At 42.1% G+C, this 26,546-nt stretch overlaps 1 protein-coding gene and 1 pseudogene across 1 annotated transcript; both read right to left on the bottom strand.

Annotated features, from left to right (window-relative positions):
* Positions 1-6,756: 6,756 nt before the first annotated feature.
* FCF1 (FCF1, rRNA-processing protein) lies at positions 6,757-26,520 on the bottom strand. The gene is made up of 8 exons (XM_025391924.1): positions 26,464-26,520; positions 26,113-26,180; positions 24,743-24,814; positions 23,585-23,733; positions 15,478-15,550; positions 9,474-9,561; positions 8,139-8,233; positions 6,757-7,428 (listed from the first exon to the last, which is right to left on the bottom strand). The coding sequence occupies exons 1-8, from the start codon at positions 26,464-26,466 to the stop codon at positions 7,380-7,382; spliced, it is 597 nt and encodes a 198-aa protein (XP_025247709.1). The 5' UTR covers positions 26,467-26,520; the 3' UTR covers positions 6,757-7,379.
* Positions 17,174-17,320, bottom strand: LOC112629632 (annotated as a pseudogene).
* Positions 26,521-26,546: the final 26 nt, after the last annotated feature.

Genomic DNA, 26,546 nt, shown 5'->3' with positions numbered 1-26,546 from the left:
AAAGGGAGACTCTGTCTAAAAAAAAAAAAAAAAAAAAAAAAAAAAAAAAAAAAAAAAAAAAAATAAAACTTAAAACCAATATCACACTGTACCTAACTGTTCTACAATTTACTTTCTCTTAATAATAAATAGGTCATAGTTATTTCCATTTAAGTGATATAGCTCAATCTCATTTGTATTATTTATGGTAAAAGACACATAACAGAAAATTTACCATCTTAACCATTTTATTTATTTTGAGATGGAGTTCTTCTCTGTCACCTAGGCTGGAGTACAGTGGCACAATCTCGGCTCACTGCAACCTCCACCTCCCAGGTTCAAGTGATTCTCCTGCCTTAGCCTCCTGAGTAGCTGGGATTATAGGTGCGTGCTGCCACACCCAGCTAATTTTTTTGTATTTTTAGTAGAGACTGGGTTTTGCCATGTTGACCAGGCTGGTCTTGAACTCCTGACCTCAGGTGATCTGCCTGCCTTGGCCTCCCAAAGTGCTGGGATTGCAGGCATGAGCCACCCTGCCCAGCCATCTTACCCATTTTAAAGCATACAGTTCAATGGCTTTAGTACACTCATACTGTTGTACAACCAATCTCCAGAACTCTTCATCTTGCAAAACTGAAACTCCACACCCATTAAACAACTGTCTATTCCCCAATCCCCATAGCCACTGGCAACCACCACAGTACTTTCCATCTCCGTGAATTTGACTACTCTAGATACCTCATATAAGCGGAATCATACAGTATGTGTCTTTTTGTGACTGGCTTATTTCACTTCGCACAATGGCTTCAAGGTTCATCGATGTTACAGCATGTGTCAGAATTTCTTTCCTTTGTAAGGGTGACTCATATTCCATTGTATGTACAGAGCACATTTTGTTGATCTATTCATCCGTTGATGGACACTTGAGTTGCTTCCACCTCTTGGCTATTGTAAATAATGCTGTGATGAATATGGGTGTGCAAATACTCTCTTTAAGATCTTTCTTTTGATTCTTCTGAATACATGTCAAGAAGTGGAATTGCCGGAATCATGTGGTAATTCCATTTTTAACTTTTTGAGGAACTGCCATATTCTTTGTGGCTATATCATTTTACATTTCCATGAACAGTGCACAAGAGTTCTAATTTGCTTCTTTTAGAGACAGTGTCTTGCTCTGTTGCCCAGGCTGGAGTGCAGTGGCACAACCATAGCTCACTGCAGCCTGGAATTCCCGGGCACAGGCCTCTCACCTCAGCCTCCAGAGTAGCTGGAACTATGGGCATGTGCAGTGCACAGCTAAGGGTTACAATTCCTACATATCCTCACAAATACTTTTCAATAACTATTGCTTCTTTCTTTTAATAGTGGCTAAGGGGTGTGAGGTAGCATCTCATTGTGGTTTTAATTTGCATTTCCCTAATGATTAGTGATATTGACCATCTTTTCGCATGTTTCTTGGCCATTTGTGTACCTTCTTTGGAGAAATGTTTAAGTCCTTTGCCCATTTTAAACCTCCCTCATTTTTTGTAGATGTTCATGACATTCCATAGATAAGACCCCCCCCCCCGCTTTTTTTTTTTTTTTTTTTTTTTTTTGAGACGGAGTCTCTCTGTCTTCAGGCTGGAGTGCAGTGGTGCGATCTCGGCTCACTGTAACCTGTCTCCTGGGTTCAAGCAATTCTTGTGCCTCAGCCTCCTGAGTAGCTGGGACTACAGGTGTGCACCACCATACCCGGCTAATTTTTTGTTTTTTAGTAGAGAGAGGTTTTCTCCATGTTGCCCAGGGTGGTCTTGAACTCCAGAGGTCAGGCAATCCACCCACCTCAGCCTTCCAAGGTGCTAGGATTACAGGTGTGAGTCACCATGCCTGGCTATAAGATCCTTTTGATGGACATTTAGTTTAAGTTTTTCTCTTTTATAAGCAGCAGTGCAGTAAACATCCTTCTGTCTGCTTCCTTGTACACATGTGAATGTTTCTTCACATACATATCACATTGTCCATGCAGAGGTATTTTAAAGTAAATCATCTGTATGATACTATTAAGTAACCAAAACAATAGAATTGGACTCACAGGTATCCACAATTTTTATTTTAGTGGATCTTGCCAACAGCTGTAAAAAATTGTCATAAATATTTGTACTTCTGTCAGCATGACATCAGTACTCATTTCTCCAAACCCTTGTTATATGTATTGGAAAATCTGATCAGTCACTTGTTTTTTAGGGGAGGGAAGTGTCTTGCACAGAAATCTATAATTTTAATATATTCAAACTTTTCAATCTTTTTAGATTCTGCTTAAGAATTCTATCCAAAGGCGATAAACACATTTTTCTTTATATTTATTTTCCTAATGCTTCCATAGCTTAGAAATAAGTTTAGGCTGGGTGCAGTGGCTCATGCCCATAATCCCAACACTTTAGAAGGCCAAGGTGGGCAATATGGCAAAATCCCATCTCTATAAGAAATACAAAAATCCTAGCTCCTTGAGAGGCTGGGGTGGATCATTAGGGCCTGGGAAGGTCAAGGATGCAGTGAGCCGTGATTGTGCCAACGTACTGCTGCCTGGTGACAGAGTGAGAAACTGTCTCAAAAAAAAAAAAAAAAAAAAAAAGTAGGTCTTTGATCCACTTGGAATATTTTTATGAATCATGTGAAGTAGGAATCAATTTTTTTTTTTTTTTTTTTTTTTTTGAGACAGTGTGTCACTCTTGCCAAGGCTGGAGTGCAATGGCATGATCTCGGCTCATCGCAACCTCCATCTCCCAGGTTCAAGTGATTCTTCTACCTCAGGCTCCTGAGTAGCTGGGATTACAGGCATTCGCCACCATGCCTGCCTAATTTTTTTTGTATTTCTAGTAGAGATGGGGTTTCTCCATGTTGGTCAGGCTGGTCTCCGCCTCCTGACCTCAGGTGATCTGCCTGCCTTGGCCTCCCAAAGTGTTGGGATTACAGGCGTGAGCCACTGCGCCCAGCCTAATTTTTTTTTTCAAACGGATAGCCACCTTGCCATGGTGTAATAATCAGTAACATTTACTGAACAACACTTCCTTGGGCCAGGTACTATTCAATTTAATCTCACTTTATCAGGTTTGCTTTGAGGATTAAGCATTTTAAAGAGGAAACAAGGAAGGCAACAAATGGTTATATGGTTTGTCCAATTCATACAGATACTAACTGGTGGAATTAGTATTCTAACACTAACGGAATGACTCCAGACTATTTGCCCTTTTAAGAAAATTTCCTTTTCCCACAGAAATGAAATACCACCTTAATAGTATACCAAATTCCCACAAATACATAGGTTTTTTTGTTTGTTTGTTTTTGAGACAGTGTTTCACTCTGTCGCCTAGGCTGGAATACAGTGGTGCAATCTCAGCTCACTGCAACCTCTGCCTCCCTGGTTCAAGCGATTCGCCTGCCTCAGCCTCCCAAGTAGTTGGGACTACAGGCATGCACCACCATGCCCAGTTAATTTTGGAAATTTTTAGTAGAGATGGGGTTTACACCATGTTGGCCAGGCTGGTCTCAAACTCCTGACCTCAAGTGATCTGCCTGCCTCAGTCTCCCAAAGTGCTGGGATTTTTAAAAATTATTTATTTATTTATTTTTTTGAGACGGTGTCTCGCTCTGTTGCCCAGGCTGGAGTGCAGTGGTGTGATCTTGGCTCACTGCAAGCTCCGCCTCCTGGGTTCACGCAATTCTGCCTCAGCTTCCCGAGTAGCTGGGACTACAGGCGCCCACCACCATGCCCGGCTAATTTTTTGTATTTTTAGTAGAGACAGGGTTTCACCGTGTTAGCCAGGATGGTCTCCATCTCCTGACCTCGTGATTCTCCCGCCTCGGCCTCCCAAAGTGCTGGGATTACAGGCTTCAGCCACAGCGCCCAGCCAGTGCTGGGATTATATATAGGTTTGCTAATGGATTTTCTGTGTTGTTTCAATGATCTATTTGTTTATTCTATTTATTTATTTTTTATTTTTGAGACAGTTTCACTGTCGTTACCCAGGCTGGAGTGTAATGGTGTGATCTCAGCTCACCACAACCTCTGCCTCATAGGTTCAAGAAATTCTCCTGCCTCAGCCTCCTGAGTAGCTGGGATTACAGGCATGTGCCACCACACCCGGCTAATTTTGTATTTTTAGTAGAGATGGGGTTTCTTCATGTTGGTCACGCTGGTCTCCAACTCCCGACCTCAGCTGCCTGCCTCAGCCTCCCAAAGTGCTGGGATTACAGGCATGAGGCACCGCGCCCAACTATTTGTTTATTCTTACACTACCTGTGATCATTTAAAAAATCTAATCTGGGCTGCAGATTAATCTAAAGTGGCTCACGCCTGCAATCCCAGCATTCTGGGAGGCCGAGGCAGGAGGATAGCTTGAGCCCAGGAGTTCGAGACCAGCCTGGGCAACATAGGGTGAAACCCTGTCTCTACAAAAATAGAAAATAATTAGCTGGGAGTAGTGGCACATGCCTATAGTCCTAGCTACTCCAGAGTGAGGCAGGAGGATGACTTGAGCCCAGGAGATTGAGGCTGCAGTGAGCTGTGATTCCATCACTGCACTCCAACCTGGGCAACAGAGACAGATCCTGTCCCTAAAAAAGAAAAAACAACAACCCCCCCCCCTCCAATCTGATCATGTTATCCATTCTGCTTGAAATTTTAATAGCACCTCATTTATTTATTTATTTATTTTGAGACGGAATTTCACTCTGGTTGCCCAGGCTGGAGTGCAATGGCATGGTCTCGGCTCACCGCAACCTCCGCCTCCCAGGTTCAAGCGATTCTCCTGCCTCAGCCTTCCAAGTAGCTGGGATTACAGGTTTCTGCCACCATGCCCGGCTAATTTTTGTATTTTTAATTGAGACGAGGTTTCACCATGTTGGCCAGGCTGGTCTCTAACTTCTGACCTCAGGTGATCCGCCCACCCCGGCCTCCCAAAGTGCTAGGATTATAGGCATGAGCCACCATGCCCGGCCAATAGCACCCTATTGACCTATGGATTAAGTCCAGACCCTTTGGCATGTCATGTAAGACCCCCTCCTTCCTCTGGAGTCTCATGTGGGTACAGAACCCTTCCCTGATGAGATTCCCTATATTCTAGTCATAAAAACCTTCTGGTAGCTATCTGAACAGGCCAAGCACATTCACTCTGAGTAACACTGTACGTCCTTGCTTTTGTTCATATTGTTTCCTATGCTTCATCTTCTATTCCTAATTTATTGGAGAAGCACCTATTCATTTTCAAGATTAGCTCAAACCACATGACCACTGGCCTTTCCTCCCTCCCCATCCCAACTAGTAGAAAAAAATCATTCCACCTTTATGTGCCCATGACATACTTCTGAAACTTTTACCCTAACACTGCTATTTTACGGTATTTATTTATTTACATGTTTTTCTCTCCCACCATAATGAGTGTCTTGAGGGCAGGACCATATCTTATTAAGCACCTAGTATACATTTAATAAATGTTTATTGAGTAAGTCAGTATAAAACAATGACCATCAAATTATGTGAGCAATCATCAGAATATCTGATTTCTAAAAAGATGCAACAAAATTTTTTTATTGTAAATTGACAGTTTATAATTGTACAAATTTATGAGTTACAAAGTGATGTCATAAATTGTGGATAGAATATGGAATAGTTAAATCAAGCTAGTTAACATAGCCAATACTTCAAATACATTTCTGTGATGAGAATATCAATTTTGAAATGTATAATGCTCCATTAAGTATAATGCGCCACACTGTACAACAGAACTCAAAAAAAGTATGAAACATATTCTTCTTGTCTGAGATTTTATACCCTTTGACCAGCATTAATTTTTTTTTGAGACAGTCTCACTCTGTCACCCAGGCTGGAATGCAGTGGTGCAATCTCAGCTCTCTGCAACCTCCGCCTCCTGGGTTCAAGAGGTTCTCCTGCCTCGGCCTCCCCAGTAGCTGGGATTATAGGCACGTGACACCACACCCAGCTAATTTTTTTGTAGTTTTAGTAGAGATGGGGTTTTGCCATGTTGTCCAGGCTGGTCTCGAACTCCTGACCTCAGGTGATCCACCCACCTTGGCCTCCCAAAGTGCTGGGATTACAGGTGTGAGCCACCGTGCCTGGCCTAATTTTTATGAGACAAAATATCAATTTCAGAACAGCATCAGTGACCAGGCACAGTGGCTCATGCCTGTAATCCCAGCACTTTGGGAGGCTGAGGTGGGCGGATCATGAGGTCAAGAGACCAAGACCATCCTGGCCCACATGGTGAAACCCTGTCTCTACTAAAAATACAAAAATTAGCTGGGCATGGTGGCGTGCACCTGTAGTCCCAGCTACTCCACAGGCTGAGGCATGAGAATCGCTTGAACCTGGGAGGCGGAGGTTGTGGTGAGCTTAGATCCCGCCACTGCACTCCAGCCTGGTGACAGAGCGCGACTCCGTCTCAAAACAAACAAACATACAAACAAACAACAAAAAAGCAGCAACAGAAAGTGAGCAGACCAGGCACGGTGGCTCACGCCTGTAATTCCAGCACTTTGGGAGGCCGAGGCATATTTTTCTATATTGAAAATACGAAAGTATTTGTCTCTAATAAAAAAAAAAAAAAAATTAGTTGGGCATGGTGGCATGTACTTGTAATCCCAGCTACTCAGGAGGCTGAGGCAGGAGAATCAATTGAACCTAGGAGGCAGGGGTTGCAGTGAGCCCAGATCGTGCCACTGCACTCCAGCCTGGTGACAGAGCAAAACTTCGTCTCAAGAAAAAAAAAAAAAAAAAAAAGAGTGAGCATATCTAACTACCCTCAGCTCATAATAGGGCTAATAGGTCAACAGAATAATAATTCATGCTATTGCACTGGAAAAGGAATTAAAAGAAATTTAAAAATGTGTAAGCAGAAACTCAGTTGTATGTAAGAGAACCCAATTCCCTGAGAGAAAGAGAAAGAGCTGGAGTCCTTTAAAAATTAATTGCCTGTTTTCTGTGGCTAGTGAGCCTTATCTCTCCTCCTTTCCCAGGCATTGTAAATACCGTTTCTCTAGCTGTGCAGCTGCAAGGTAACTAGACAGATAAACTCAAGTCATAAAACATGTTTCTCCTTGAAAAGAAAGAAATGATGTAATGCATGTCTCAATTAATTGTCTTTCTCACTTCTATAATATGCTTCCCCCTGCACAGATCCCGCCCCGCCGCCCCACAAAATGCTTAAAAGGTAACTTAACTCTTTGTTCAGGGCTCAGTCCTTTGGATGTTAATCCAACTGGTCCAGTGCACCTAAATAATAAATATCTTCCTGAACTCCATCGGTCTCTCTGATTCCTTAAAAATCCTGCTACATTTCGTGTAATGAACTGGCAACAAGAGAAAGCTGGTTGAAGAAAGGCAGAGGAATTGTGTCTTGTAAGAATTAGAATCGAGGGGCTCCATAATCATCTGGCATCCGTTCGATGTTGTATCTGACCAGGACAAAAAATTAACACTGGTAAGAAAGATGGGAAGAGAACCCATCTAAAAACCCATCCTTTACAGACTGCAATACTCTCACCCCCGCTCTGAATCCTTTTTGTCAGTGGGAACAATTTAGGGGAGCATCATAATGAATGATTCACAGCAAAATGCTGACTATAATACAAGATGATTGTTTTTTCAAAGTCACACAAGTCAGCAAGAGGGGAACCGAGGATCTGAGATCAGTAAGTCCAACTTCTTAGTCCATAGATTTCCTACCACATTGTGCTCTCCCCAAGCTGAAAAGCTGGAAAATAAGTCTGAGGACTGACATAAAATAGCCAAGAAGGATAATAGCTTTTTTTTTTTTTAAAATAAGCTTTCCATTTCTCAGATGAGGTGTTAATTAAAAAAAAATCTTTCAAAATAGGCATTTCTGGCCAAAAAGATTAGCTTGATTTAAATTACTGCTTTTGTTTAAAACAATACATCTATTTCTTCCAGTAATCTTATTCTAACAATTTAAATGTTTGCCTCATTCCTTAAATCCTCTCTCTTTTGCCCTAGCTCTTGCTTTGTCTCATTTTTTCAAATATAACTATGTAAACATTTGACACAACAATTTCTTTCAAATCCTTTATAACCTTATCACTTGTCCTCATTTTCAATTGATATCAATTATATATTTCTATTCCCTTCCCCAAGAGAAATCTCTCACCTGTGGTTAGAAATGTACATGATAGGAACTCCAGGAATCTTACGGATTCTTCTTTTAAGGTCCCGGTCAACTGTGGCCACAATGTAACACTTATGCTGTAAGAGACATGGAGTGATGTTCACACTGACGTCATTGAGCACGCTTAGTGACTACTGGATAATGGCACAACCACTGACTAATCTAAGAATAGTTCATTTTCACAGTAAGTAGCGAAGGGCAGGCTGTAACAATTTGTTGAGTAGCTACTATGATATAGGAGCTCTTAATCTTGTTATATAAAATAAACAAGTTGCCTGGGCTGAATGCAGCATTAAGAATCTTGAGGAGAAGGCTGAAAAGCATTCACAAGCTGCAAACTGTTTTCTGCTCATAAATGAAAGGGACTTTCACGCTTGGGGCAGACAATTCTTTAGTTTTGGGAAAAATGCTCCGAGGAACTCCATGGAGATAAAAAGTGCCTTAATTTGGAGGCCATAGCTCCCTCCTTTCCCTAGATCTTGGGGCTTGGGTGTGCTCTGGGCCTACTGATGTTAGAGGTAGGCTACCCCCGAAACAGAAGGCCTAAATAGGATTTTCAGGGCCTGAAACTAGAGCCTAGCGGTTATAAAAGCAGTTAACATTTAGCTGTCAGGTGAAAGCTATTTTGTAGGAAGCTTCATTTCTGTCATGTCTGACTCTCCTACTGAGTTTTATATAAAGTGGCAGAGTGGTGTCAGCTGTGCTGTGGGAAATACTGGCCCCACCTATGGGTTGAAGTGACTAAAGGGATGGCTCTGTGGTCAGCAGATGAAGATTATCATCAGCAAAGAGAGGCCCTTATAAAAGCACTCAGTAGCAGAAGTCCTTGTGGTGCTTAATGAAGGAATTAAAAACCTACTTATTCTAGGGTATGTGTGAAATAGCACCTTGGGAGACTCTCAGACATAACTAAGAAGCACTTTTGGATTAGGCATCATGAAGAGAAACAAAATTCCTACATCAAAAGTAAATGGGTTCCACATTAACTCACTTAAAATCATTTTACAGAGATTTGTGAGATAAAGAATCAGTTAAATGTCCCAAATCACATAGCCAGTAAATGCAGGTGCTGAGATGTGAAACCCGTGTCTCCTCCCCAAGCCTGTGCTCTTTCCATTATGGTTAGAGTATACATTTTCAATCCACTTTCTCAAGTAAATGAAGACACCTATGCTTTTTATGAAGGAATGCTATGCCATTTTTTTTTTAAACCACAATGTATATTCCTAGATGCTTTACTGACCATGAACATTCAGGAGACAATAGTTTACATTGTTTTTTTAAAGCACAAAGTAAACAGTTATGAACTGATAATACCTGAGTTACTCTCTGTACTAAGCAGTCATCTGCATAAGTCCCTTTGTGTGTACATGGTAATCGTTCAAATCTTGGATCCTTGGCGATCCTGTAGGTGGATTAAAGAAAACGTTCAATCAACTGGATAACTTTCTGAGTTTTAATCAGTGCAATAAAAGTAACATGATCTACGCAGAGATTTTAAGGCACTACTCTCCTGAACTTTATCCTCTCACTGGAAAGACAATTCACGGGGCAGGGAATGAAGGCTTCCTGCCTGACAGCTGGTGTGCTTTCGATCATTTAATCATCACAAAATTCTGAGTTGTTATATATCTATTCTACAGATGAGGAAGCAGGCTTAGAGAGATTAAATTACTTTATTCAAAGCTATACAGCTGGGAAAAGCCAGGATTCAAAAACAAAACCCATTTTAACCTAACCATTACACTTTTAAGAAGCTGTCTTACACACAAATGAACAAGAATATAGGCACAAGGATGATCCCTTAGCAGTTTACAGTAAGTGAAAAAATCAAAATATCCATTAGAAAGGTAAAAGTTAAACATATTTTGGTGCCCTTATCCTATTAAAAAAAAAATGAGGTACAGCTGTACATACCAATGTGGAAGGACCTACGCTAAATTGTTGAATAAACAAAGCAGGGCATATGCATGCGCATATATATATACACACACATATATATATATAAAATTTAATTAATAAAATACAAATCCTTCTTTCCAATACTCTTTATCTAGATTTGCATTTGCACAGAAAAAGGTCTGGAAAAATATATTAACCTTTCTCAGTTGTCACTCTTGGAGTATTAGAATGGACAAAGAATGAATGTAGAGGCAGACTTTTACCTTTTACTATATGTATATGCTTATATTGTTTGCCATAAATCATTCAAACATGTATTATTTCCATACATATTGGAAAAAGAAAAACCCCAACTCTGTGTGACTCTGAGAGCCATGCTCTTTCTATTAACAATGATGATGAGTCACCAAAATGAAGAAAAATACAAGACAGCACATATGTATCAAGTACAACACAAATACTCCTCCGTATTGCAGTAGTTCAGTGCTAGGTCAATGTGGGTTGGCAATATTTAGAAAAAAATGACATAGGGGTGAAGTAAGATTAAAGAATGTGCCAAGCAATGTGAGGGTACCAAATAGGACACCAGACAACTGTAAAATGGTTTCTTGGTGTTTGGGGAAGAGTAAACACATCTTTCTGGCTGGGGGAAGAGTGTTTGTGGAGAGAAGAATGAAATGGTGCTAGAAAGAGTCTCCAGTGCTAGGCTGAGAAGTGTGATGACACAGGTAATGAGGAGTCATTAAAGATTTCTGGGGGACAAAGTGGTAGGAACAAAGCTCTGTCTTGGAAAAACTAAGCAGGCTGTGCTGGGGAGGATATGCTAGAGGGAGGATGGACTGGTTGCTGACAAACTAGGTGGGCAACAGTCTAGACTATGCTCTTTCGGTTATCTCTTTACTCCTGAAATCACTTATCTCCTCTCTACTAGCTCTTTCCCAGAAACATACTAACATGCTGTCGTATATTCTCTGTCTTAAAAAAAGAAAAATAATCTTTTTACCTATACCCCCCTCCAGCTAACACCCCATTTCTGCATCTCTTGACAGCCAAACTTAGTGTTTCCACTTGGTGCCTCTATTTTCTCCCCTCTCATTCCTTGTTTTTATTGTTTTAAAAATTGCCAGGCTGGGTGTGGAGGATCATGACTATAATCCCAGCACTCTGGGAGGCCAAAGCAGGAAGATTACTTGAGACCAGGAGTTTGAGACCAGCTGGGCAACATAGTGAGACCCTATCTCTACCAAAAAAAATTTTTTTTTCCCAGAGATGGAGTCTCACTCTGTCACCCAGACTGGAGTGCAGTGGCACGATCCTAGCTCACTGCAACCTCTGCCTCCCAGGTTCAAGCGATTCGCCTGCTTCAGCCTCCTGAGTAGCTGGGATTATGGGCATGTTAGCCAAGCTGGTCTGGAACTCCCGACCTCAGATGATCTGCCTACCTCAGCCTCCCAAAGTGCTGGGATTACAGGCGTGAGCCACCATGTCCAGCCTTTTTGAGATGGAGTCTTGCTCTGTTGCCTAGGCTGGAGTGCAGTGGCATGATCTTGGCTCACTGCAGCCTCTGCCTCCTAGGCTCAAGCAATTCTCCTGCCTCAGCATCCCTAGTAGCTGGGATTATAGGTGCCTGCCACTATGCCCAGCTAATTTTTGTGTTTTTAGCAGAGATGAGGTTTCACCACATTGGTCAGGCTGGTCTTGAACTCCTAGTCTCAGGTGATCCGCCCACCACAGCCTTCCTAAGTGCCAGGATTACAGGCATGAACCACCATGCCCGGCCTCTACCAAGCAAATTTTAAAAAAATTAGCCATGCAAAAGGAAAAAAAAAAATTCAGACATGCATAGTGGTATGCACCTGTAGTCCCAGCTACTTGGGAGGCCGAAGCAGGAGGATCACTTGAGCCAGAGAGGTTAAGGCTGTAGTGAGCTGTGTGATAGCATCACTGCACTCCAGCCTGGGTGACAGAGTGAGAATGTGTTTAAAAAAAAAAAAAAAAAAAAAGCATATACACATATCTATAAACAATGCAGAATTGGTTTGCATGTTTTTAGACTTTAGATAAACGGTGTACTCCACATATGTTCTTGCCTTTTTAAAATTTTTTTAAAATTTTTTTAAGAGACTGCAGTCTTGTTGTCTAGGCTGGCTTGAAACTCCTAGGCTCAGGTGATCCTTCTGCCTCAGCTTCCCAAGTAACTGGAAATAGAGGTGTGTGTAACAGTGCTCAGCATTGCTCTTTTTCTTTTTTTTAAGACAGGGTCTCTCTGTCTCCCAGGCTAGAGTGCAGTGGTATGATCTCAAACCTCCCTGGCTCAAACAATCCTTCTACCTCAGCCTCCCAAGTAGCTAGGAATACAAGTATCTGCCACCATGCCTAGCTAATTTGAAAATGTTTCATAGACATTGGGTCTCACTATGTTGCCCAGGCTGGTCTCAAATTCCTGGGCTCAAAGAATCCTCCCGCTTCGGGCTCCCAATACTGCTGGGATTACAGGAGTGAGCCATAGTGCCTGACTGCTGCTTTTTTTAATATATTTTATATTGTTTTTGAGATTTATCCATATTGACACATAACTCTAGTTCACTCATCTTCACTCTTGTATAGTATTTTATTAACAAGCATTCCACAGCTTACCTATTCTTTTCTTTCTTTTTTAAAAAGACAAGGTCTCACTTTGTTTTGGGGGCTGGAGTGCAGTGGTGTGATCATAGCTCACTGCAACCTCGAACTCCTGGGCTCAAGCAATTCTCTTGGCTCAACCGCCACGGTAGCTATGACTACAGGCATATGCCACCATGCCTGGCTAATTTTTTAAAATTTGTAGAGCCAGGGTCTCATTATGTTGGCCAGGCTGGTCTTAAACTCCTGGGCTCAACCAATCCTCCCCACTTGGCCTCACAAAGTGTTGGGATTATACATCAGCCTCTGTACCCAGTCCTATTTTTTTTTTTTTTTTTGAGACAGAGTCTTGCTCTGTAGCCCAGGCTGGAGTACAGTGGCACGACCTTGGCTCACTGAAACCTCCGCCTCCTGGGTTCAAATGATTCTCCTGCCTCAGCCTCCAGAGTAGCTGGGATTACAGGCGCCCGCCACCATGCCTGGCTAATTTTTGTATTTTAGTAGAGAAAGGGTTTCACCAAGTTCAGGATCACTCCTGATCTCAAATGATCTGCCTGCCTCGGCCTCCCAAAGTGCTGGGATTACAGGCATGAGCCACCATGCCTGGCCATCCTTTATTTTCTTAATGGCTTAAGAAAAGTCATTTCTTTTGGCTGCCTGCAATTTTTTGCTATTACGTACATAAAAAGATGCCAATATTTGACTCCAATAGTAGGTGAACTTCTCTATAGCAATCTTTTTTTCTTTTCTTTTCTTTTTTTACCAGAACCCATAGCATTAGATTTTATCTAGCATACAGTATGCACACATATACATATACACACATATAACAGCAAAAAAACTTTTGTGAGGTAGTACCCAATTTTTTCTACATATTCATACTAATATTTTATAATTTCTTTCTTTTTTTTTTTTTTGAGACAGAGTCTCACTCTATCACCCAGGCTAAAGTGCAGTGGTACCATCTTAGCTCACTGCTACCTCTGCCTCCTGGGCTCAAGCAATCTTCCCACCTCAGCCTCCCGAGTAGCTGAGACTACAGGTGTGTGCCACCATGCCTGGTTAATTTTTTTACTTTTTGTAGAGACAGGGTTTCACCATGATGCCCAGGCTGGACTGGAAATCCTGGGCTCAAACATTCTGTTCGCCTCAGCCTCCCAAGGTGTTGGGATTACAGTCATGAGCCACCATGCCCAGCCTATAGTTTCTTCTATTACACTAAAAAATATACTCAGGGGTCGGGCGTGGTGGCTTATGCCTATAATCTCAGCATTTTGAGAGGCCAAGGTAGGAGGATCACTTGAGCCCACAACTTCAAGACTAGTCTGGGCAACATGGTGAGACCTCGTCTCTACTGAAATTTTAAAACACTGGCCATGTAAGGTGTTGCATGCCTGTAGTCCCAGCTACTTGAGGGTGCTGAGGCAGGACGACTGCTTAAGCCCAGGAGGTCGAGGCTGCAGTGAGCCCTGATTGTGCCACTGCACTCCAGCCTGGGTGACAGAGCAATACTTTGCTTCAAAAACAAAACAAAACAAAAACAAAACAAAACAAACACAAAAAAACCCCCAAACCCACCATGCATCGTGATCCTTTAAACTAATATAATTACCTACAGACTGTGATCTCCAGGTTAAAAGACTGTGTTGTTAAGAGTATGAACAACCTGGATTTTACCAGATATTGTCAAATTGCTCTCCAAAGTGATGACCAATTTATTATACCCTTAGTAGTTAAGTATGAGAATTTCCATTGCTTCACGGCCTTAACTATTCTCGGCATTGTCAAGCTCATTAAAAAATTTTTGCCAATCTAATGGGCATTAAATGACAACTCATTGTGAATTTAAGAATTGTGTTTTTCTTTTTTTTTTTTTTGAGGCGGAGTCTTCACTCTGTCCCCCAGGCTGGAGTGCAGTGGCACCATCTCGGCTCACTGCAAGCTCCGCCTCCCGGGTTCGCGCCATTCTCCTGCCTCAGCCTCCCGAGTAGCTGGGACTACAGGCGCCCGCCACCGCGCCCGGCTAATTTTTTTTGTATTTTAGTAGAGACGGGGTTTCACCTTGTTAGCCAGGATGGTCTCCATCTCCTGACCTCGTGATCCGCCCGCCTCGGCCTCCCAAAGTGCAGGGATTACAGGCGTGAGCCACCGCGCCCGGCCAAGAATTGTGTTTTTCTTATGGATGTGAAGTTCTTTATGCATTTTGAAAATAAGCCCTTTGTTGATTATGTATGTCTGTTTACTTTGTTAATGATGTTTTGCTATACACAAATATTCAATTTCATTAAGATATTTTTTTTTTTTTTTTTTTTTGACACAGTTTTGCTCTTGTTGCCCAGGCTGGAGTGCAATGGCACAATCTAGGCTCATGCAACCTCCGCCTACTGGGTTCAAGCAATTCTCCTGCTTCAGCCTCCCCAGTAGCTGGGATTACAGGCACCCGCCACCACGACCGACTAATTTTGTATTTTTAGAAGAGATAGGGTTTCTCCATGTTGGTCAGGCTGGTCTCAAACTCCTGACCTCAGGTGATCTGCCTGCCTCGGCCTCCCAAAGTACTGGGATTACAGGCCGCTGAACATGGCCAAGATATTCTCTGTATTTTCTATTAAAAGTTTAGATACTTACTCTAACTGGAACTGATTTTTGTGTGAGAGAAAGACCAAAACAACTTCCCCAAAAATGATAGTTTTACACGATTTTCACTTAAACTAACTGGCCAAGAAATCTTTAAACAGCAAACAGATGAATCTTCAGTATACTAATCTAGAACAGATCTAGTCTACCTCCTTCCTACCTTAGAGCCACTCGATACTTCTGCCCCAATTTCTCAATTTCAGCCATTACACAGTCAGTTATACAAGGGATACCTGCCAGGGAAAAAAATTCACATTAAGGACAGAACTTGTAAAGAAATTATCCCTGAATTATATCCCAGCTCAGAGTTTTAAAGACGCAGGACACGGCCGGGCGCGGTGGCTCATGCCTGTAATCCCAGCACTTTGGGAGGCGGAGGCGGGTGGATCACGAGGTCAGGAGATCGAGACCATCCTGGCTAACATGGTGAAACCCCATCTCTACTAAAAATGCAAAAAATTAGCCGGGCGTGGCGGCGGGCGCCTGTAGTCCCAACTACTTGGGAGGCTGAGGCAGGAGAATGGCATGAACCCTGGAGGCGGAGCTTGCAGTGAGCCAAGATCGCGCCACTGCACTCCAGCCTGGGCGACGGAGCGAGACTCCGTCTCAAAAAAAAAAAAAAAGAAATCCCTAAGAAACTAAGACTGTCCCAACCCCAAATCGCAGATTCCCTGTTATAAACATATCTGGGGGAAAAAGAACTAAGCTGAACTCCATCATTATTTTTATATTAATGTAAGTTTCTGATGGGAAAAAATTTATTTATTTTAATTTTATTTTTTTGAGACAGAGTCTTGCTCTGTTGCCCAGGTTGGAGTGCAGTGGCACGATCTCAGCTTACTGCAGCCTCGACCTCCTGGGTTCTAGTGATCCTCCTGGGTTCTAATGATCCTCCCACCTCAGCCTCCCAAGTAGCTAGGACCACAGGTACACACCACTATGACCAGCTAATTAAAAAAAAACCTTTTTTTTTTTTTTGTAGAGATGGGGCTTTGCCATGTTGCCCAGGCTGTCTTGAATTCCTGGGATTAATCACTCCTCCTGTCTTGGGCTCCCAAAGTGCTGGGATTACAGGCATGAGCTACTGTGCCTGGCTTAGATGAAATCAAATTTAAATGTGAACCACAAGAAGCCATGAAATAGCCAGATAATGTAAATCTGATCACATAAAAAGAAAGCCATATAAGTTAAAAAAAAAATCATCATCCCTATTTTAGAAGTGAGAAACCTGAGACACAAAGAAGTTAACTAAATAGATAGCAAATGGTAAAGCCAACATTTGAACTGAGTCTGTTGGGCCAAAGACTGGGAAGAGTGGCACCTAGAAGAGTGGCAAAGATTAAACAGATGAAAATACCCAATACTGGCCAGGCATAGTGGCTCACGTCTATAATCCCAGCACTTTGGAAGGCTAAGGCAGGCAGATCACCTGAGGTCAGGAGTTCGAGACCAGCCTGGCCAACACAGTGAAACCCGTCTCTACTAAAAATAAAAAAAATAGCTGGGCATGGTGTTGGGCACCTGTAATCCCAGTTACTTGGGAGGCTGAGGCAGGAGAATCAGTTGAACCCAGGAGATGGAGGTTGCAATGAGCCAAGATCATGCCATTGCACTCTAGCCTGAGTGTCAAGAGCGAAACTCCATCTCAAAAAAAAAAAAAGAAAAGAAAAAAGAAAATACCCAATATTGAGGAAACAAGTATTCTCATGCTAAGTTTGTAGGTATATACATTAGTATAACTATTTGAGGGCAAATTTGCAATACCTATTAAAAATACACAAATCCCTTGATATATAATACAGCTTCTAGACAATGTATCCTAAAGAAATACACTCTTACGGAGACATATTCATAAGGATATTTACTATAGACTTGTTAATTGGGTAGAACCTGGAAATAATCCAAATACCTAATAAGATACTGGGTTTAAAAAATTATGTATTTAAACAATAGAATAGTATGTAACTTTACACTTGATCTTAGCCAAAAGGCTGAGAAGCGATTATAGTATGTAACTTTATTCATTTTTTATTTTGTTTTGAGAGGAAGTCTCAAGTCTCGTTTTGTTGCCCAGGCTAGAGTGCAGTGGCGTGATCTCTGCCTCCCAGGTTCAAGTGATTCTCCTGCCTCAGCCTCCCGAGTAGCTGGGATTACAGGCGCCCTCCACCACGCCCAGTTAATTTTTGTAGTTTTAGTAGAGACGGGGTTTCACCGTGTTGGTCAGGCTGGTTTTGAACTCCTGACCTGAAGCAATCCACCTGCCTTGAACTCCCAAAATGCTGGGATTATAGGCATGAGCCATCGTGCCCGGCCATATGTGACTCTAAAAAAGAATTCCTGGCCAACATGGCAAAACCCCATCTCTACTAAAAATATAAAAATTAGGGCTGGGCACAGTGGCTCACGCCTGTAATCCCAGCACTTTGGAAGGCTGAGGCGAGCGGGTCACCTGAGGTCAGGAGTTCGAGACCAGTCTGGTCAACATGGTGAAACCCCGTCTCTACTAAAAATACAAAATGGCGGCACATGCCTGTAATCCCAGCTACTTGGGAAGCTGAGGCAGGAGAATCACTTGAAGCCTGGAGGCAGAGGTTGCAGTGAGCCGAGATTGCGCCACTGCACTCCACCCCGGGTGACAGAGTGAGGCTCTGCCACAAAAAATAAATAAATAAATAAATTAGGTGGGTGTGGTGGTACACACCTGCAATCCCGGCTAGTGGGAGGCTGAGGCATGAGAATTGCTTGAATCCGGGAAGCAGAGGCTGTAGTGAGCTGAGATCACACCACTGTACTCCAGCCTGGGTGACAGAGTTAAGACCCTGTCTTTTAAAAAAAAAAAAAAACCTTGAGCAACATGATTGATACCTTGTTTCTACAAAACATAAATAAATAAAATAGCCAGGCATAAAATAGGCATAGTGGCTCTTTCCAGTAGTCTCAGCTACTTGGGAAACTGTGGCTGGAGGATCACTTGAGACCTGGAGGTTGAGGCTGCCGTGAGCTATTGGCTCAGACCCGTGTATTCCAGCCTGGTTGACAGAGCAAGACCCCGACTCAAAATAAAAGAATGAGGCCCATTTATGTATACATGCCATGGAAAAATATTCAAAATATATAGTTCAATGTAAGCAGCAAGTAGAAATGATTAAAATGTGATCTATCCATATAGTGGAATGTTATTCAGTAATAAAAAGAAATGAAGCACTGATACAAGCTGTAATATAAATGATCCTTGAAAATAGTATGCTAAATGAAAGAGGACCAAATATTGTAAGATTCTATTTTTATTAAATGTCCAGAATAGGGAAATTTATAGCAACAGAAAGTAGATTAGTGGTTGCCTAGAAATAGAGAGAATGGTGAGGGTTGCAGGGTGATGGCTAAGGGTCTCCAGGTTTCTTTCCGGGATAATGGAAGTTCTAAAATTGACTATGGTGATGGATGATGCACAACTAGAAATCACTGAACTGTACACTTTAAAGGGATGAACTGTATAGTTGTAAAGGGAGTCAATTATATTTCAGTAAATCTGTTTTATAAAGAAAAAAATATATATGATTCATTTTCTTTTTTGAGATGGAGTTTCGCTCTTGCTGCCTGGGCTGCAGTACAATGGTACGATCTTGGCTCACTGAAATTTCTGCCTCTGGGGTTCAAGTAATTTTCCTGCATCAGCCTCCTGAGTAGCTGGAATTATAGGGGCCTGCCACCATGCCTGGCTAATTTTTTTTGGAGTAGAGAGAGAGTTTTGCCATGTTGGCCACGCTGGTCTTGAACTCCAGACCTCAGGTAGTCCGCGTGCCTTGGCCTCCCAAAGTGCTGGGATTACAGGCCATTTTCATCAATAAATAAAATTAACCCTCCCTTTCCCACAGTTATTTATGACTTTTTGTAATTGCCCCTTTGAGGAAATGCATTATAACCAACTTTCTTCCTCCACTCCGTTTTGAGACAGGTTCTTTTTCTGTCACCCAGGCTGGAGGGCAGTGACATGGACATGGCTCAGTGCAGCCTCAACCTCCCAGGCTCAAGTGATCCTCCCACCTCAGCCTCCCAAGCAGCTGGGACCATAGACATGCTTCACCACGCTCAGCTAATTTTTGTGGTTTCTTTTGGTAGAGACAGGGTTTTGCCATGTTGCCCAGGCTGGTCTCAAACTCCGGGCTCAAGCGATCCACCCACGTTGGCCTCCCAAAGTGGTGGGATTACAGGCATGAGCCACTATGCCTGGCCTGATTTTAAAAAAAAGTTTTTTTGTACAGATGCGGTCACACCATGTTGCCTGGGCTGGTCTTGAACTCCTGAGTTCAAGCCCAGAATTCCTCCCACCTCGGCCTCCCAACCTGCAGGGACTATAGGTGTGAAGGATCTTGCCCATCCCAACTTTCTTTTCTTCTTCTTCTTTTTTTTTTTTTTTTTAAAGACAGGGTCTCACTCTGTTGACTGGGCTGGAGTGTAGTGGCATAATCACAATTCACTGTAGCCTCGGCCTCCCAGGCTCAAGTGATCCTCCCACCTCAACATCTGTAGCTAGGACCACAGGTGCATGCCACCATGCCTGGCTTTCTTTTTTTTTTTTTTTGAGACAGAGTCTCGCTCTGTCACCCAGGCTGGAGTGCAGTGGCACGATCTCAGCTCACTGAGGCCTCTGCCTCCCAGGTTCCAGCAATTCTCCTACCTCAGCCTCCCAGGTAGCTGGAATTATAGGCACATGCCACTGTGCCTGGCTGATTTTTGTATTTTTAGTAGAGGTGGCGTTTCACCATGTTGGCCAGACTGGTCTCGAACTCCTGATCTCAGGTGATCTGCCTGCCTCGGCTTCCCAAAGTGCTAGGATTACAGGTGTGAGCCACTACACTCGGCCTCCTGGCTAGTTTTTAAATTTTGTGTAGACATGGGGTCTCGCTATGTTGCCCAGGCTTCAACTTTAATTTTTTATGCTAGAATTTTTTAGAAGTACATTAATATTGGCCAGGTGTGGTGGCTCATGCCTATAATCCCCGCACTTTGGGAGGCCGAGGTGGGCAGAATGCTTGAGCTCAGGAGTTCGATACCAGCCTGGCCAACATAGAGAAACTCCGTCTCTACTTTACACAAAAATTAGCTGGGTATGGCAGCACACACCTATAATCCCAGCTACTCAGGAGGCTGAGGCAGGAGAATCACTTGAACCTGGGAGGCAGAGGTTGCAGTGAGCAGAGATCACGCCACTGTACTCCAGCCTAGGCCACAGAGTGAAACTTCGTCTCAAAATATATGTATATATTTTAATACTGAGATCATGAAAAAAGGCAATGTGTTCTTTAAGAGGACCAATTTCAGAGCCATGTAGCAGTGAAGTAAGCAAAGGCTTGCAACTGAAGTCGGGAAGCAGGCTCAGGAAAACCACTATAAGGAAAGGGAAAGTAACAGCCTCAGGATTCACAGGCAGAAGAGAAAGCTGATGGGAAGCAAATTATCCTTCCTTGTTGGGACTATAAAGTGGAAATGGAAGAGACCAGGAACTATGAAAAGATCAAAAAGGCCTTTTCAAGGTAAGAGGAAGATAAAGGCCTTCCTTTAAGTATAAGGGCAAGCAAGGCCAGGCACAGTGGCTCACGCCTGCAATCCCAACACTTTGGGAGGCCAAGGTGGGTGGACCAGCCTGACCAATATGTAGAGATGGTGAAACCCATCTCTACTAAAAATACAAAAATTAGATAGGCATGGTGGCATGTCCTAGCTACTCGGGTGGCTAAGGCAGGAGAATTGCTTGAACCTGGGAGGCAGACGTCGCAGTGAGCTGAGATCACGCCACTGCACTCCAGCCTGGGTGACAGAGCGAGACTGTCTCAAAAAAAAAAGAGTATACATATTTAAAGAAAGCCTAACCATAAGACTAAAGCAATCCTGACGAAAGCTCTAACAGTCACCATCTAGATATTACTGGTGGAGGTATAGAGTCAAGGAAGCAATTCACCAAGGAAGCAAAGGGCCATGCTTTGACCCTCTATCCGTTTCATTGATAAGTAGGTCACAGCACTCCTGGAAAAGCAGCTCAATTAGAAATACCATGGGAAATACAAAGAGACTACCAAGTTTAGTGTCTTCCCCCATACAGGGTTACCCAAGCCTCATTCTTACAGGCCTGGTAGCACCTCAACTTTAGATTATTTCTAAAAGATTTATTTAAAAAGTATATGTATATAGCTTTAAAAAATAATACAGAAAGGCCTATATGAAAAAACAACGGTCCCCTGACCATTCCTACCCAATCAATTCTGATCTGTAGAGAAGATTATTTTATTCCATTAGCTCTATTTTTTTCTCATCTGGTGGCTACATTCACATCTTAATATATACAGCTAACAAACATATGCAGCCATTCTCTTTTTTTTTTTTTAGACGGAGTCTCTCTCCGTCGCCAGGCTGGAGTGCAGTGGTGCGATCTCAGCTTACTGCAACCTCCACCTCCCAGGTTCTAGCAATTCTTCTGCCTCAGCCTCCCAAGTAGCTGGGACTACAGGCACGCACAACCACATCCAGCTAATATTTGTATTTTTAGGAGAGATGAGGTTTCACCTTGTTGGCCAGGATGGTCTCCATCTCGACTTCATGATCCACCTGCTTTGGCCTCCCAAAGTGCTGGCATTACAGGCGTGAGCTACCGCGAGTGCTGGGATTACAGGTGTGAGCCACTGCGCCTGGCGGGAGTCATTCTTAACTAATTTTAGGCATCTAAAGAATCTGCTTTCATACCTCCTTCACACATTCCTTACCCCCATCTTCTCACCTTGCTCATTATAATAAATCAGTAAACAACATGTACATTTCTATCACTCTGTAACTGTTGTTCGTTATATAGTAGCCTTTAAAACTTAAAAAGGGAGGTACAAATTTTTCCCTTTGATTTCAATAATTTTTCCTCTACGGCAAAGTTTAAGTCTAATTTTCTTTTTTTTTTTTTTTTTTTTTTTTTTTGAGACGGGGTCTCGCGCTGTGTCACCCAGGCTGGAGTGCAGTGGCGCGATCTCGGCTCACTGCAAGCTCCGCCTCCCAGGTTCACGCCATTCTCCTGCCTCAGCCTCCGAGTAGCTGGGACTACAGGCGCCCGCCACCACGCCCGGCTAGTTTTTTGTATTTTTAGTAGAGACGGGGTTTCACCATGTTAGCCAGGATGGTCTCGATCTCCTGACCTCGTGATCCACCCGCCTCGGCCTCCCAAAGTGCTGGGATTACAGGCTTGAGCCACCGCGCCCGGCCTTTAAGTCTAATTTTCATTTGTACCTCTAACCGGGTGACTAAAAAATATATGAACATAAACCTGCTACAAATGGGACAGATCTTACTATGATAGGCCTCATACATGGCCTTAGTTTTCTTTTTCCTCTTCATGGTAGTGAAGGAAGATCATTTAAAGGAGGGGATATATAAATACACAAGGGAAATCTATTAATGGTAAATTACATACCTAGGTATAAATAAACTACCTCAGATCCTCTGTACTACAAATAAATACCAAACTGAATAAACTTAGGAATTGACCATCTATCTAACTTCTAGGGCTGTGATCATAAATGGCAGAATATCATATTTAGTGTTTCAACACTGGGGCAGAAGGGAGAACATATCCTTGTTAACATAAAAGAATACAGACACTAAAAAACAGATCTTTCATTTATCCAGAATTTTAAAATCTAGAATTCGAAAACAGAAAATTCCCCTATGTTCAAAATTGATGTCCATAATGATACTTGAAGCATTCTAAGTGTTTTCTGAATTGTGAAAGTTTAATTTTTTCCAGTCGAGTTTGCATTATACTTCAATTCATTAAACATGGTCATTGCTATGGTGACCACTGTAAATTAAATGGCCAGCAATTCAGTTAATAAGAACCCCATCTCCCTCTTTTCTTTCTTTTTTTTTTTGAGACAGAGTCTCGCTTTGTCATCTAGGCTGGAATGCAGTGGCACAATCTCGGCTCACTGCAAGCTCCGCTTCCCGGGTTCACGACATTCTCCTGCCTCTGCCTCCTGAGTAGCTGGGACTACAGGCGCCCGCCACTGCGCCCGGCTAATTTTTTTGTATTTTTAGTAGAGACGGGGTTTCACCGTGTTAGCCAGGATGGTCTCAATCTCCTGACCTCGTGATCTGCCCGCCTTGGCCTCCCAAAGTGCTGGGATTACAGGCATGAGCCACCGCGCCCGGCCTCTCCCTCTTTTCATGTATTTGTATAAATATAATTATTCTGTACAAATGTCACGGAAACATAAAAGTATGATACTCACACTTGGCATACAGACAGTCCATCATTGACTGCACTAAGTCCAGTTTGGCTTTTATGGAAAAGTTGATAAAGTTGGTATCAACGAGGATGTGGTAAGGTGGGCCCAGCTGTGTATTATATTGGAAAAATAAGCAGGAAGGGTGTTGGGGACTGAAGGAAAAAGAAAACAAGAACAAAGTAAAACTTACACTGATACCCTAGTATCAACAAAAAACAAAATAGAACTCTCTGCTTGGGACTGTTTGCTGTAAACTCTTTTGTACATGTTCATTGGAAATAAATCCTAAAAAGGAAGGCAACGAAGAAAGTAACATCATTATCTTAATCTCAGCTCCCCTGGCAACTTTTGTCACCAACTTTTAAAAAGCAATTATCAAAAACAAACAAACAAAACAAGCAATTATCCATTCCAGCTCTTCCTCTAGCAAGAGTAGAGTCGCCATGGGCACAGGGAGGTAGAATACAGGTATGATTAGAATGATACTCCAACACATTTGTCATTCTTATTGGATTCTAAAACTGTTGTTATGGAATGTGATAGAGAACAGTTTGTCTAGTGTTAGGATTATACACTACAGCAGGACCTGTATCACACCTAGCCCAAGTTGTCTGGGTTGACTATGACAGTGATTCCAAATGCTAGGCCATGGACCAGTATCTACCTGTGATGATATATCCATTACCAATCCAGGGCAAAATTAGAAAAATAAGGAAAATGTGGTAAAGTTTTCATAAAGTTAAATGTATTTACTCAAAAGGAATGAAATACCTTTATATCTTTATATAAAGGTTTTATATCTCTATATACATATCTTTATTCTGAAAATATATTTTAAATATCTTTTGGTGATACAGTCTCTCTTTTATGAAATGCTAGTGTGTTAAACAACGGCAATTATGTCTCTTAAAAGATCCCTGGCAAAGAAAAAGTTGATAATCCTAGATAATATCTCCTGGATTTTAGGGGAAATTTTACTGCTCCATAAAATCCAAAAACCTTCAAACCACTGGAACTGATACATGCTCATCAATATCACTTTCATCTACATAGTTGTGGTAGACTTACTAACAAATAAGTTAGCAAACCAGCTCAGGGAAAGCCTGGATTTCTAAGCGGTCTATGGTTTTAAAGGAGAACTTCAAATGTTTGATTACTCACACTTCTCTTTCCTTTAATGCACTGGGATCCTTCTTTTCTTTCTTTTTAGGTTTTAATCTATCCTTTTCTTTACTAGGAAGAAAAAAGTAAATTATATCCAAGGGAGAAGAAAAACCACAGCAGTTAAAATCTCAAAAATCTAAAGTTCCATTTTTTTTGGTCTACAGAAGAAATCCTACTTTGTGACTTCTTCATGTTAATATCAGCCTACTCTTTCTGAGCAAATAACCAGTGCAAAGTACAGTACCTGGAAGTATCAGAATTAATCAGTAATGCCAATAACGCATAAGAATTGTTAATGAGTAAATAAAAGCTGATTATACTATATTTCTTTCTTACAATCTCTCATATCAAGGATCAAAATCCACTTCCAAGCAATGGGTAAAAGGGTGACAGTTATCTTCTGAAGATCCAGATGCTTTAACAGTAGGGGGAAAGTATTATCCCATATGCTTCTTATAAAGGGCCAAAATGTAAAAACACATATACAGAACTTAACCTCTAACTAGAAATTATTATTAATGGAGTGTCACTCCTAAAAATTACACAATACATCCACACTAAAGGCTGAGAAGAATAATTCTGAAGGTTTTAACGACCACTCTCTTATTCTGAGACTTTTTTTTGTATTTTTAGTGGAGACGGGGTTTCACCATGTTGGCCAGGCTGCTTTCGAACTCCTCACCTCAGGTAATCCATTCGCCTCAGCCGCGCAAAGTGCTGGGATTACAGGCGTGAGCCACTGCGCCTGGCTTTCTGAGACTCTTAAACTCATTGAAGATCAGTCTTTATTTAATAGCTATGCTTATTCTACACTTAAGCAGGGACACTGCTTTGATCCTCTTCATACTAGGGAATATCGCTTCACTTTCTTCTTCCACAGTGATTTGGATTCTTATATTAGTAAGACTTATAAAATGGAGATATCTTGGAGCTTTCCCATTTTCTCTGACAAAAAATATTTGAGTACCAGGCACTGGAGACACAAGACAAACACGGTCTCTAACCTTGCCATCTTTCAACAAGAAACACTCCCCCCGCCCCACCCCAGGGGAATGTAGTAGTGTAATGGTAAAAACATAAAGAGAATTATACGGACTTCACCGAACTGACATGAGGTTTAAATGCGATATGGCAGACAAAGCATATAACGGTAGAGAAAGGGAACACTTAAATGTTTAATTCCCATAGCCTTTCCCAGTGTGAGCGCTCAGCAGCTAAATTACTGTTAAACACTGGTTATCTCATGCTATATAAATCGAAGATACAATATTATAAGTAAAAAACAAAATAGTAACAAAAATTTTTACTACTTATCCTCTCTAGACTCTTATTAGACTATCCTTGGGCAGTTAATTCCAGATACTCACAGCCTCTGATCTCTGAGACTAAGCATTCGCTTCATGGTCGCATACTTCCTTGTTTTCTTTTGCTTCCCCTTGAAACAGAAATTTTAGAATTAAAAGAGTTGGAAACATATGGCATCTTTTAAAGTCTCTTCTTTTCTCTTGTCCATTGCCTTCCCTTCTTGCCTCAAATACCCAGACCCTCTTCCCCACTCTGTAAAGCATAACAGGCACCGCTCGGAGAAGTTTAAGAGCTAAGACCAGAATGAAAATATGCAAGGACAATGTGTCAGAAATTTGGCCACGGTCTGACTCCCTCCTTCTCCACCCGAAAAGTGGCCTGATAACATCCCTTCTTGGACCCTCTTCTCTCACCATGGTCACGCCACACTCCTGGTTCTTCCGTAATCACCAACGGCGCAATACTTCTACGTCATTCACATACTGCTTCCGGCAAA

The sequence above is a fragment of the Theropithecus gelada genome, chromosome 7b (genome assembly GCF_003255815.1).
Source record: "Theropithecus gelada isolate Dixy chromosome 7b, Tgel_1.0, whole genome shotgun sequence".
NCBI classification, from domain to species: Eukaryota; Metazoa; Chordata; class Mammalia; order Primates; family Cercopithecidae; genus Theropithecus; species Theropithecus gelada.
The sequence above is the reverse complement of the archived record's forward strand: the minus strand, read 5'-3'. Positions and strand labels throughout refer to the sequence as shown.